Here is a 12647-nt window from a genome sequence, read left to right on the forward strand (position 1 = left end):
CAGCAGCAGCAGCAGCAGCAGCCACCATTTACCACCACCAAGCAGGGAGGCGGTGAAGCGGGAACATGGAAAGATACTATGATAAGAAGGAACTATTGTACTCACCTCCAAGAAGAACGACAACTATGGTGGGTAGTAGTTAATCGTGAGGATGGCTGAAAAGCGCAAGTGATCTATCACTGGATATGTATAGTCCGACTGATTTAGGGGGACTCGGGGATGTCGGCAAGGAAAATATCTCAGAAGTCAGAAAACCCCCGAATTTCTAGTAGATTTCTTTCCAACAGACTTGCTGGAACTTGATCCCAACTTCCCCCAAAACAATCCCGGAATAGCAAGCCAATCACCCCCAATCGGACAATCAAGCAACTTAATGCACGCAAAGCAAGCCAACTACCAAAGCAGTCGTATCAGCTGGTCGGCGGTCTGTCGGCAGGGTTTGCTTATAAAACAACCAATCCCTCATGCACGGGTTCAGATAGAAGGACGCCGAAGGGGGAAGAGAGGCAGCGAAGGGATCGAGGGGAGGGATGGGCCTAGGATGGTCCAGACTCGGCGGCGAGGGCTGATGGAAGGAAAAAGAAGGCGTATAGCGGGTGGGGATTATAGGGGGGGAAGAGAAAAGGAAGAAGAAGAAGTTGTTGATTATTGAAACCGAACAAGGTCAGGGAAACCGGTTCCGTGTCCGTGGTGGGTTTGGTCTGCCATGGAGGGAAGTAGTCAGAGTAAAAATTAATACTAATAATGGACGATGATGGCGATGATGATGATGATGATATTTTTGGTGAGAATAATAGCAAGCAATGGATTGGGTCCCCGCCATCTCCATAACAGTAACCCAGATATTCTTTCTCTTCCCAGATACGTCATGATCCCCCAAACGGCAGTTCGGACGAACAGGAGGAAAAAGGTCCACCTATTATTCCCCCCCCTCCCCAATCTACTCCAATTAGTTCTACTATTTTGTACCACTAGAAAATTTACTACTACTCTTACAGAGCACAGTACATAATATCTCATCGATACTTTTTTTTTTCGGTAGTTGTAGATTAAGGCAGGTCAGGTTAACACGAGCACGTACAGTAGTCAGTTGGCAGACTAGACAATAACCCGGGAAGTTGGGCCCAGGGAATAGCAACAGTGCCTAACCGAACCTAAATCATCTAGTCCTTCTACAGAAGTGTCTAACTCATTAGGTAGCGTGTCTTGCATCGGCCGAAACCAAGAGCAAAGCGCGCAAGAGTGTTCAGGCATGTGGGAGAAGATGCCGGATGAAACTTGCCCGATCCCTGAACTAGCCCATCGAGACTTGTCCAGGTCATGGGATGTGATTGCCTGTCATTACTCCCGTTGAATCCACTGGGAAAATTGGGTCTTATGTAAAGGACTAAAGGTAATAATAGAAGCTGAGATCGGGAAATAGAAGAAGAAGAAGAGGGCAAAGAATGGTTGAAGTCTACAGTGAGATCCGATTTGCAGATTTGAGATCGCCATTTCCCCGACAGGGGGGAGTGTGACATGTGAAGACCTAACTAACCATAACCAGTCGATCAATGCTAGGGCTGGCCAGATCACGGCCCGCAGTCACGTGGAAATTACAGCACCTGACAGTACTATCCTTAATCGGGTAACTCATCACTAGTTCCTGTTAGTCTATCCGATACTTGCGACATTATCATCATTCATTCCCTGCCTCGACTTCTAGCCTCGCTTCTTCGTCCTTTTCGAAACATCCCAGCATCCCGTCCGAGATCACCCGCCCTCCTTAACCTCCATTCATTCCTATCGACTCGGTTTGTCCGGAACTCTACGCCATCCAGTCCCAAGTATACACCCCCCCCCGTATACTTTCCTTTCCTCCGGTTTATGCCCCCGGTTGCAACACTTCCTTCGCAATGCCTCCATTGCCCTGCTGAACGCGCGGTCATGCGCGTTCTTTGCTCCTCTAATCGATATCTCCTCTCCTTCTCGTCCTCGTCGGTCGCTGCTTATTTGGCCCCCTCTATATTCTCTCCGCTGAAGCCGCGATACTTCCACCAAACCCATTCGACTCTCAAGAACCCGGCAATTTTCAAAAATAGTCTGCAAAAAACCCTCGAAGCACACCGTTCCTCGAATCGAGCTAGTTTAATTCGCAGGATACCGAATAAACCAGATGATTCTGAACAGTCACCTGCGGAGGTTGCAACAAGCGATGGGCCATCGAACGGTTCCAACACAGATGTAACTTTGGGGTCTTCCTCGACCCCAAAAAGCCCAAGGAGGAAATCTCGCTCCATTCAGAAATCCTACCCGCCGTCCCGGCCTTCATACACACCTCAGCTGATACACTGGGATGCTGAATTCAAACGGGGCCGGCCGGTTCAATGTCCATGGCTGGATGGATTGGATTCAACGCGGTCCTTCAGTGACGGCCTCTCCCAGCTAGATGCGGAGATTAAGGCACTTGAAAAATACCTCAGTCCGACCCCACCGGAGGAGGAGAGGGTTCATCGGATACTCGCGCATATTGCTGGTCTTCTGGAAGGGATCGCGCCCCGTGCCCCCTGTATCATCGGATCATGGCGAACCGGGCTAGCCATGAGCCACTCCCATCTGGACCTTCTCCTCCCAGTCCCAGACTCAGTACGATCTACCGAACAGGTTCGAAAACCAAGCGCCACGCGTCCGCAGATCCTCAGTCAGCACAAGCGTCTGCTCCGGGATGTTGAACAGACCCTTCAGGACTTCCAATCCTTCAACATCGTCTACCCATCCACCGCCGTCCATCACGAGACGGGTCTCCGCGTACGCTTCTCCTGCGGAGAGGACATCCCCCCAATGGTCGAGTACATTCAAGACTACTGTGCCGAATACCCCTCCGTTCGACCTCTCTACATGGCCGCGCGACTTCTCCTCGAATCCCAAGGCCTATGTGGCCAGGGCCCGAGATCCCTTAAACCCGAAGCGCTAGTCATGCTCATCGTAGCATTCCTAAAGTTGAATCATGGCAAGTTCCAACGTTCTGACGGTTTAGGAGAGCGCCTCCTCGCTTTTCTTCAAATGTATGGCACCGAAGTCGATCTCACGACGACCGGAATCGCCGTTGATCCTCCGGGTACCTTTGATGCAGATACTGTCCGCTCCGCCAGCCGAATGTTCACCAATCAGCCGGACGAGATCCCCGCTCATTTGCGCGGTCAGCGCGCCATCATTAATATGAAGAAAACCGCCGCGTCCATGGGCAACACAGCCGCGGCTACACGGCTATGTCTGCAGAATCCCACTAATTATCTGGATGACCTGGGCCGTTCTTGTCTTGATACTCCACAACTGCGGGCGGCGTTTGCGCGCGCTCATGAGCGTCTTCGTACGGCTCTCGATCACTGGGACCAGTGCGCGCCTGTAACTCTCGATCACAGTCTGCTGAACTCGATCTTGGAGGTGAACTTTGACGATTTCAGTCATGTGCGCGATCGGCTTACTGTCGGGGCGGTCGATTCCACGTGACGTATTGCGGACTCAAATCTTGTGCTCCGTTATGAGCTACCTCTACTTTTTCGATCGCAATCAAGCATGTACTATAGCTCTTTGTATGGGATACACCTCTATGTATATACACTCTTCCCTCAAAAAAGATTAATTAACATCCAAATCTATTAGACAGTGCCCGGTGCTGCCGACACACATGCAAGGACACCAGGATGCGTGGTAAGGTATCAGTGACATGATGACATGGAGAGAATTGAACGCCTGAATGTAGAAAACGCCCGCTTGATATGCAGTGAGCTGAAAACCACCAGCCACCCGAAAATTACACGGAATGACTTCATATGATGGTGTAGGGTTTGGGGAAGAAGTAGCAGCTGTGAAAATCGTAGAAGGGAAGCATCGGTCCAATATGGGAAAAAGTGGATCGGCCAAGTGTGAAAAACAATATAGTATCGGTACATCGAGTGGACACACATCGACTTCGATTCAGTTGCTGCCCCATGGTTAGCATTTGATGCGTTTATGTCCCTGTCCGGGCCTGGACTTACTAGATTTCCAGCGGAGAGATCTGATCCAGCGTGTAAAGCCAATTTCCGCCCTGTTCTTCCTTTTCGAGCCTATGTGAGTAGAAAAGTCAGTAGGCTGCAACGGGATATCAAAGATGCAAGCACAGCGAATTCCTTACCAGTCGTAAGGCCACAGGATCAAATGTCCCTGTACGTGGTTCAAGAGCTCTTCAGCTCGCTGTTTGTCCATCACCTCATCTGTCGCGTGAAACTCCCGCTTCGATCCGAGCGTCGTCGCCCTTCGTCGGCGTCGTCGAGACTGACCGGTGGCATTCCGATTCAAAGCCTCGGAATAATCCACGAGCGGCGGTTCAGATCGCTGCTTCTCCAGATCCTCACCAGAAGAGCCACTTTCCTCATGTCGTCCATTTGGCATGTGCCCCGTCGCCGTCCCATCTGCTCCTTTCATCGGCGATTTCTCATTTATTGGCACAGGCCCGTCAGAAGTTCCGTGTTCGGCATGTTGCGTGTCCGGCTTCTGACCGGCTTCTGTCGAACGAGCATTGTTCTTTTCGACAGGTGAATCTTTGGCCTCCACTTTAGCTCCCTCGGCACTCTGAGCATGGACCGATAGAGTATGCTTGAGTCCGGAAGCTGCTCCAGCCATGCTGGCCCCCGTTCCAGGCGGTCCGGTTTGTCTTTGGCTGGTTGGTTGGTATGCTTTGGTACTGTGTTGGCTCTGCATCTCTGCGAAGTGATCTGCATAGGCAGCATACTCTTTATATTCTTTCCAAGACTTCACTTCGCTGTCCGGCATGCAGCGGAACACATTCCGGTAAATCTTGGTGTTCTTATCCGCTACAGCTTGCCAAGTGTCCAGGTAGAAGCAGTCGATCACAGGGTCGCGCATACAATCCTTGTCGATAAAGACGTGCTTTACGTCAGAAGAGAACAAGTGAGAGGACTTGATAGGGTCATGTTTATCCCGCGAAGCCGCCTGGACCCCGCTGTGGCTACTCTCAGACTCCTGCTCCACCGGCAGTGCTGGATGGCGAACAGCAGGCAATCCCTCCACGACCTGTGCCCCCTCGTTACCATGCTCCACGACGGGACTGAGACTATGATTGCCTTCTCTATCGCCACCAGCGTTCGCTCGGTGAGTATTCCGTTGTGAGGGTTGTTTCGGCTGCTGGATAGTGCCCTTGCCCTCGGATGCAACGGGAGAAATCAGGACCTCTGTCCTCGGGCCCAGGAACTCAGAATCGCGGGCATCGCCCAAGCCAGCCCCCACGGCTTTGGTGAGGTTATCGGCACCAAAGCCGTCCACGTCCTTCCTGTGTTCGGCATTAGAGGTCACTCTCGGGTCGGCAGTGAGTTTCCGGTTCGACTTAAGATTGGGGTTATTTCCCTGCTCCCAGTCAACGTCATGGTTGAAGCTATGCATGTCTTCAGACCGTGAGAGGAATTCGTCCTGAAGTCGGTGTCGACGCTCCATCATATCTCTCTCGTCTTTCTTCTCCAGCATCAACGATTCCGAATCGAGCTGGCTTTCGGGAGGCTTCGACCCTTCTTCGACGATTTCAATCCGGCGGAGCTCTTCCTCGGTTGCCATGGAGTGCTCCATCAGCTCATCGACGTCAATACCAAGATGCTCCCTCATGAGACGCATGCGGAGGGTGTGTGGGAACCGTCCCACGAGGTAAGGGCGGCCGTTCATGGAAGACCATATCATGTCCGTATCCCGCACCACCGCCGCCACCTCCGAATCGCGAGAGCCCAACATGGAGCGTTCGTTGATATTGGCAGACCCAATGATGGCAGCTCGGTCATCAACAACCATGCACTTGGCATGGATATAAAGCTGCTCGGTGACCAACTGGTCTTGAGGGCCGATCTTTCCCCAGGTTCGAAGGCTGAAGAATTGGATGTAGTCCTCAGGTTCGATCCCTAACGCTCGCAGCCGGCCGAAAATGGATGTCTCCCCACGACAAATGCTGCGATACTGACACATCATGATCAACCGGACACTCGTTCCACCCTCACTATCCACGGTGTTCTGGAAGCCCGGCATCAGTGGGATAACAATCACGGCACGCCATGCCTCCTTGTTCTTTGCTGCTCGGGTGATTCGTTCCACAAGAGCATCGCCGATCGAGTTCTCAATCTTCCGACCATCAATTTCACAGGTGCTTACAAAGAACTGGTTCTCGATGTATACAAAGTGTTCAGACTCCTCGATCAGCTTAACATAAGCATTCATAATGCTATGCTCCGTGATGTCGGGGGTTCCAGTCGACCACATACTACTCGAACGTAAGATTTGGACCTCACAGGTACCATCCAGACCCAGGGCTTCCATATCAGCCGGCTCGAAATCTGGCGGCGGTAACAAAAATGGCGTGGGGCGTGTTGGCTTTCGCTGGCGCAAGATGTAGTTCCACCGTTGAACAAAGTGGCGCGTAAGATCTCGAGCCGGTTGTCCGACGACGTGCATGGAAATGTCATGCCAGGGCATCCTGGGAACTACGTTTCGATCGTACATCTCCTCGTAGGGCTTGTCGAGGTCGTAAAAATCCTGAACACGAGGATTCGAGTAGTCCTTGCCTGGCCAGAGCTGGCAATGATCCGCATCCTTCGGTCCATCCGGGGTCTCAAACCCAGTGGGTTTGTCGTCGGTGAGGAGATGTTGTGGTGTGTCCCAACGGCCAAAGCAAAGATCGATGCCTCCTACAAAAGCCAAGGTGTGGTCGATGATACAGAGCTTTTCATGGTGCGCCCAAAAGAAGGTGTTCTGTCGGAATTGATTTGGTGATCGCTGCACGAAGACGTTTGGATGCAAATCCAAGAGGGAAAACTTGGAGTACTCCGAATCGATAGGGATGGCAGAGTTGATGTTGCGGTACATGATGACAAAGATCTTGACTCCTTCACGAGCTTTCCGCTGAAGAAGGCGATCTAGACGCCATTTCTGGCTGATGGCCGCAGGCCGACGCATGTAAAGCTCGGGGCTCAGCCACCAGTCATGGATGTAGATGACATCCTTCGCTTGGTTGATCGCCCGCGACACAACCCACATGTGATCACGCGCATCCACCAACCACTGTGCGAAGCACTTGTGTCGCACCGGCGCAAAACTGTCAAACCGGTTCGGCCTCGCCCAGGGGGTATTGTTGACCATGAACCGGATGGAGTCTTCGAACTGATGGAGCTGACGCTCATTCCTGGCCAGCAGTCTAAGCTTGCGCTCCGAGTTCTCGAGCCTTAATGTGTGATGCTGTGGGTGCCTGGCTGACTCTGTCGCCGATTTGGCAATCTCCTTCGCCTTTTGGTTTCTCAAGCTGACCTTTTGGGTTTGAATTTTGAAGAAAGGATCCACCAAAAACACATCATATATGTTCATCTCCTCCGGGGAGTCAACGCAAACGACATAGCTGTGCCTAACAAGAAACCATTTGGGGGAGTGTCGCTTCTTCACCATGCCCGGCGTCAGCGCGCGCCGGAAATCGAGACCCTTGGAGGACTGAATAACCAGGAAGCCTTCCTTGCCGTGATAGCTCCCTTCGGCCGCAAGACGGACACCCAGGGCTGACAATTCCAGAAATTTGCAGAGACGGTTGCTATCTGGCTTAAATATGAGAAATCGGATCAGCTTCTGCAGGTAGGACTCGAGCTTTTTCCGCTGTCTTTCAGGGTAGCTCTCCTTCTTACTGGCCTGCCCTCCTTCAGGAAGGCCTGAAGGCCCAGCAGCACCCTCCACCTCTGGGTTCGTTACGGTAGACTGTCTCCGAGATAGGCCACCCGACGAACGACGATGCGCTTGCTGCTGCTTTTTTGCGGCTCTTTCATTGCCACTAGTAGCCTCCGCAGCTGTTTCATATCCACCTTCATCCTCCTCATCCTCCATGTCGCTTTCCAGCCCACGCACACCCCTAAGATAGGGGAACGCACTCCGAGGGAAGCGCGGGAGATTTTGGGCCCCTTCAGTGTTCCGCAGCTGGATGTACTTCTGAGTCCCGAAATGCAACTTATACTTCAGGTGCAGGTTTGCAAAGTCCCTCAAGGTGCGGTAGATGATCCATTTCATCCGTGTCATGCCACTACCATACTCCAACTCGATACGGAAGACGAGATGGCGATCTCCGGAGTGAGAATCAATCTTACTGTCCGTGACCCGCACTTTGAGCTGCTCCAGAAGAATTGGAATTCGCTTGCTACCGTGTTCATCTCGCTGGAACATGCTGGCCAGTATCAAGGCGGCCGGCACTCCTGAGGTCAACTCAGCGAGTAGCTCTGCCGATTTGGCATGGTCTACTGTGTTATCCACCTTGCGTCGCTGTCCGATCAACTTGAGACCTGCCTTTATCTGCCGCCACCTTTGAGCACTAAGGCTCGAACCGCGGTCAGCCCGATGACGCCTCCAGGGTGGTGCCGTTCCTTCTGCATTCTCAGAAGGTCCAGCTAACCCGGTCAGCCGTCTCAGGTTGCTTGGTCTTCTTTCCTCTTGATTTGCTGGCGCATCTATTTGGCGCCCGCTGTAAGTAAGGCCCCGCGCGTTAGCAAGCCAGGCACTTTTCCGTCTCCATGCAGTATCCCTATTCAGGCGATCACGACCTTCGTCTTCTGAGACACCCTCACGATGTTGAGGTGTGAAATCACCGGTACTGCCCCGTCGCGGAAAGAAGTTGGGGCGGTAGTTTTCAAAGGGGGAAAAGGAGCTCGGTAAGTGGAAGGATGGCCGGCTGGTGAATTTGGGGGTATTTGGCTGCGATGGGGGCACCGAATCATCCTGCTGCCGACGACGTGGCTGCTTCTTCTTCTGTTTCTTCTGGCGGGCCCGTTGTTCCCCGGCACTCTCTTCCGCGTCTGCATCAATATCGCTCCCCTCTTCCTCCAAAGTGTTCGGAAAGCGAAATTCCCCTCTTTCTGAGCCAGGGGTTGCTAGTTCATTGTTCGTAGGTCGGAAATCGTTCAGCGTCGCACCGCTCGCCGAGCGAGTATGAGAGGTAAACGAGGGCGAGGCTGCGAAAGACTTCAACTTTGTGAGCAGGGATTGTCTACCCTTCAGGCCCGCGTCCACATCATCGCCTTTGACCGAAGGTGGCCTAGATGGTGATGGCTCGGCAGTATCAACATCCGGAGTGTCTTGAGTAAATTGTACGCTTGGTCGGCGAGGCGAGGCAGATGATCCCAGGGCTGAAGTTGGCGACTTTCGGCTCCCGAAATTTTGGTGATTTGCCGTTGCATCGTTCGGTTGTCGAAGGCTCAGCGAGGCCGCTTTGTTGGTGGGACTGGCATTCGACGTTTCCTCCTCTCCAGAATCGCCGGCATGCTCTGCGCGCGTCTTTCCTTTTGTGTCGGAATGAGCATCTTCCACACCTCTGACCGTTGGCGTAGCTTCCACCTGATCCCCGCCATCAACTCCATCCGCTCTGTCTGCATCATCCTTTGTCGAGGAAGGGGAGGGAAGCGGCGATGACAGCTTCAAGCTGTCCAACGACATCGGTTCGGTTTGTCGCGAGTAATACCGATTGGGGGTGTTCTCAGAGCCCCTCGCTTCCGAGGGATTGACCGTAGAGTCGGTCATACTGCGTAGAGGAGCGCAATGTCAGTGGGCGAGCAAAATGGCTTTCAGGGGTGGGAGGGGATTTCGAGGGAAAGCAAGAGCGCGGGGAAGAGCAGCGTACATGCGGATCGAAAGGATCCTGTAGGAACGGGTTTCGGATCTTCAATTAGACGGACATTCTATATCTATTACAGAGCAGCCGGAGGACGGAACAATAGACTGATCGGCAAGATCAAGCAGTAAAGAGATATTAAGGGGATAGTCGACAACACGGCCGAAACGTCTGGACGTGAAACTTGAAAGGAGCGTTGGGTTTAGCAGCGACACTGGTTAGCCGCGGTGGAGTCCGCCCCATAGAAGAAGCGCAGGTCTGACTGGAGACGGAAGGCCCGCTTTGGCGCAGTTCTGCTGGTTCTGGTCGGCTTGGGACACGGAGGAAAGGGGGATGGATCAATCAATCAATCAATCAATGAATCCCTTATGAGAGATCAGAATGGGGCTGCTTTGCACCTGCATGACCATCTACTAGTACAGTAGTAGTAGTTACTTACTTGCAGAAAGTAGGTACTCCGTAGATTGGCTGGGTTTCGGCCTCGGTTGCAATAATAAGTGCTACTCCAAGTATACAGTAGGATAAATAATAGCTCCCCCAAGAAGAAAGATGGAAGGAAAAAAGTCAAGGTACCCTTTCCTTCCTTCTTGCTTTTGAGGACATTCCTTGAAGAAAGAAGAGAAGAGACCGCTAAGGTTCAGCGGCCTACAAAATACGCAATACGATGTGTAAGTTCGTTCTAAATCAAGGGTGCGGATTACGTCGCCGTCACAACTTCCTTTCGAAATACTTGGTTACGGGGAGAGGGAGGTACGGAGGAGTACTTGAGAGGTACTTGCAAGGTACTCCGTGCGGGAGAACCCAAGCACAACCAGGCCACAACCGTGGTACTTTGGCCTTAAGGCAGCAATCGCCCAGCACCAGCCACAGGATGGCTGGTTACAGGTTTCATACCGTTTCAAAACCCAACCCATGTGGATAGGTAAGTTACACAGTCCGATCCTCGGCGTCGAAAAGGTCACCGCTTTGCTCACCGCTTGACAATGAAGACTACAATTTGAAAATGTGGTGGTTGACTGTAGGTAAATCATCAAGGGTATATAATCTGGACGCTGTAATGCTAATACTCAAACGCTTATGTGAACAGTACATGCGATTGTCACTTGAATCCCCTGTTGTAATTCGGGTACGGCGTGTTCCCAAGTACGGCCCTCCCCCCTAATAGTATCCCGCTTCCTCTTAGCATGATTGGGGCAGTTCAAAAATATATCGCAGACCAGCTGGATGTTCACATACTCGCATCATAACCTGGTACTATATAGCCGAGCATACTGGATGTACAGGTAGGGTACTTGTTACTGTGCAATGCAAACCCCGTCATGTTCAGCCATGTTTTCCACTGGGAGAGCTCCCCTGGCACTTCTAGAAATAGTGGAGTAGTAGTGCTTCTCTCGCAACACCCCTCGGTAAAGTACCTCCGAGGCAGTTGGATATATATCGGCAAATTACTTACCATCGCCGATTAACCAAAACCCCTCAACCAATTCCTCGTCACTGCGTTATAGCCACCCAGCAAAAGAAAATCCCAAGACATCCACAAAACAAGCAACAAAGTATGGCTGATCCCATAAAGACACTTGACAACGCAAGCCGCTACGGCGACGCTTCAACCGTCTCGCGAAAGACATACCCAATTGCGGGGATCCAAACCACGGTCTACGGTCTTGATGAACTCCCCACACAAACCTCCGACATTGCCTGTCTGTGGCTTTTACATCCCAGAGGAGGTACCCAAGAACGTATGACAGGCATTGGGACGACCATCATCGCGGATTGGAATTCCAGGAACCCCACTAAGGGCCTGATTGCTGTCGCATTCGATCAACGCAATCATGGAACGAGAGAGGTAGATCCACTGGCCAATGAAGCATGGAGACAGGGAAACCCTCGTCATGCCCAGGATATGTTCTCAATCTTTCGTAAGTTGAGTCACTTGCTACCAGAGGAAAATGTTGACTCTAACACTTTCCTTCTGGAACCACAGAGGGTACTGCCCGAGACGTATCTCTTCTGATCGATTACCTCCCCTCTTATGTGTTCCCCCACTCCGATCGCAAGATCGTCGATAATCTGGTGTTGGGTGTTTCCCTGGGCGGCCATGCAGCATGGAGCTGCCTTCTGCATGAACCTCGCATAAGCGCCGGGGTCGTGGTCATCGGCTGCCCGGATTACGTGAATCTGATGGCTGATCGGGCCAGATTATCGAAGTTGCCATCGTGGACGAGCACTGACATCCCAGGCTCTCAATTCCTCGGCTCCGAGGCTTTTCCTTCTTCTCTACTGGATGCTGTGAGGAAGTACGATCCGGCAGGTCTGTTTTTGAGCCACGTGAAGTCGGCCTCGGGTGTCGGTCCTCTTCGCAGTGGACCATTGCCCGAACCGACGGAGAGCGAGAAGGCTGCGTTGCGACCGCTCCTTGCCCGTTCCATAGCCGGAAAGAGGATTCTCAATTTGGCTGGCGGCAAGGACAAATTGGTCCCTTATCATCGTGGGGAGGTGTTCTTGGCTTGGTTAAAGCAGGCTGTCGCTTCGCAGGGCTGGTTTGCTGATGGTGCTGTGACCTTGGAAGACATCATTGATGAAGAGGCTGGACACGATATGACCGGGAAAATGATGGATGAGGCAACTCGTTTCGTTCGTGAAACCCTGGAGGCCAGCAACAAAGCCCCAGAGAAGGTGGGGTCGGTGCGTGAATCGAAGATCTAGACTCCTTCCTCTGTCCGGATGTACTACGACCGCTGTTTTACATACTAGAGACATATATAAACTTCCCGGTACCTATCTACATCACGTAATATGGTCCTCTACTACACGCACCATATTATGGTCATTATCATACGGATCCTACGGAGGGTTACAGTAGCCGGGCAATGGGCATGAACTAGAGCCATAAACCCCCGAACTTCGGAGTCAAGAGGGAGGTCATAGTCCGTCCAGTGGTCTACGCATTCTGTAATTGCTGCAACTCCAATGGGCATTTCAGATCTGGGATATA

General features: G+C 52.2%; 3 protein-coding genes across 3 annotated transcripts; 2 read left to right on the forward strand and 1 right to left on the reverse strand.

The window, feature by feature from the left end:
• Nucleotides 1–1926: 1926 nt before the first annotated feature.
• BO88DRAFT_458584 (uncharacterized protein) lies at nt 1927–3489 on the forward strand (the record flags this gene model as incomplete). Its single annotated transcript, XM_025711051.1, has 1 exon — nt 1927–3489. One exon carries the CDS (start codon nt 1927–1929, stop codon nt 3487–3489), a length of 1563 nt encoding a protein of 520 aa, XP_025557697.1.
• A 529-nt stretch (nt 3490–4018) lies between these two features.
• Nucleotides 4019–9561, reverse strand: pld3 (phospholipase D; the record flags this gene model as incomplete). The annotated part of the gene is made up of 2 exons (XM_025711052.1): nt 4019–4088; nt 4157–9561. The coding sequence occupies 2 exons, from the start codon at nt 9559–9561 to the stop codon at nt 4019–4021; spliced, it is 5475 nt and encodes a 1824-aa protein (XP_025557698.1).
• Nucleotides 9562–11121: 1560 nt separating this feature from the next.
• BO88DRAFT_375501 (uncharacterized protein) lies at nt 11122–12427 on the forward strand. Its single transcript, XM_025704336.1, has 2 exons — nt 11122–11571; nt 11637–12427. The coding sequence occupies exons 1-2, from the start codon at nt 11208–11210 to the stop codon at nt 12356–12358; spliced, it is 1086 nt and encodes a 361-aa protein (XP_025557699.1). The 5' UTR covers nt 11122–11207; the 3' UTR covers nt 12359–12427.
• Nucleotides 12428–12647: the final 220 nt, after the last annotated feature.

Source organism: Aspergillus vadensis (genome assembly GCF_003184925.1).
Source record: "Aspergillus vadensis CBS 113365 unplaced genomic scaffold BO88scaffold_35, whole genome shotgun sequence".
NCBI lineage: Eukaryota > Fungi > Ascomycota > Eurotiomycetes > Eurotiales > Aspergillaceae > Aspergillus > Aspergillus vadensis.

Excerpts from the sequence above, each read along its gene's own strand:
- BO88DRAFT_375501 (XM_025704336.1), top strand. The coding sequence starts at position 11,208 with ATGGCTGATCCCATAAAGACACTTGACAACGCAAGCCGCTACGGCGAC. Across the intron at positions 11,572-11,636 it reads GGATATGTTCTCAATCTTTC|AGGGTACTGCCCGAGACGTA; the intron begins GTAAGTTGAGTC and ends CTGGAACCACAG.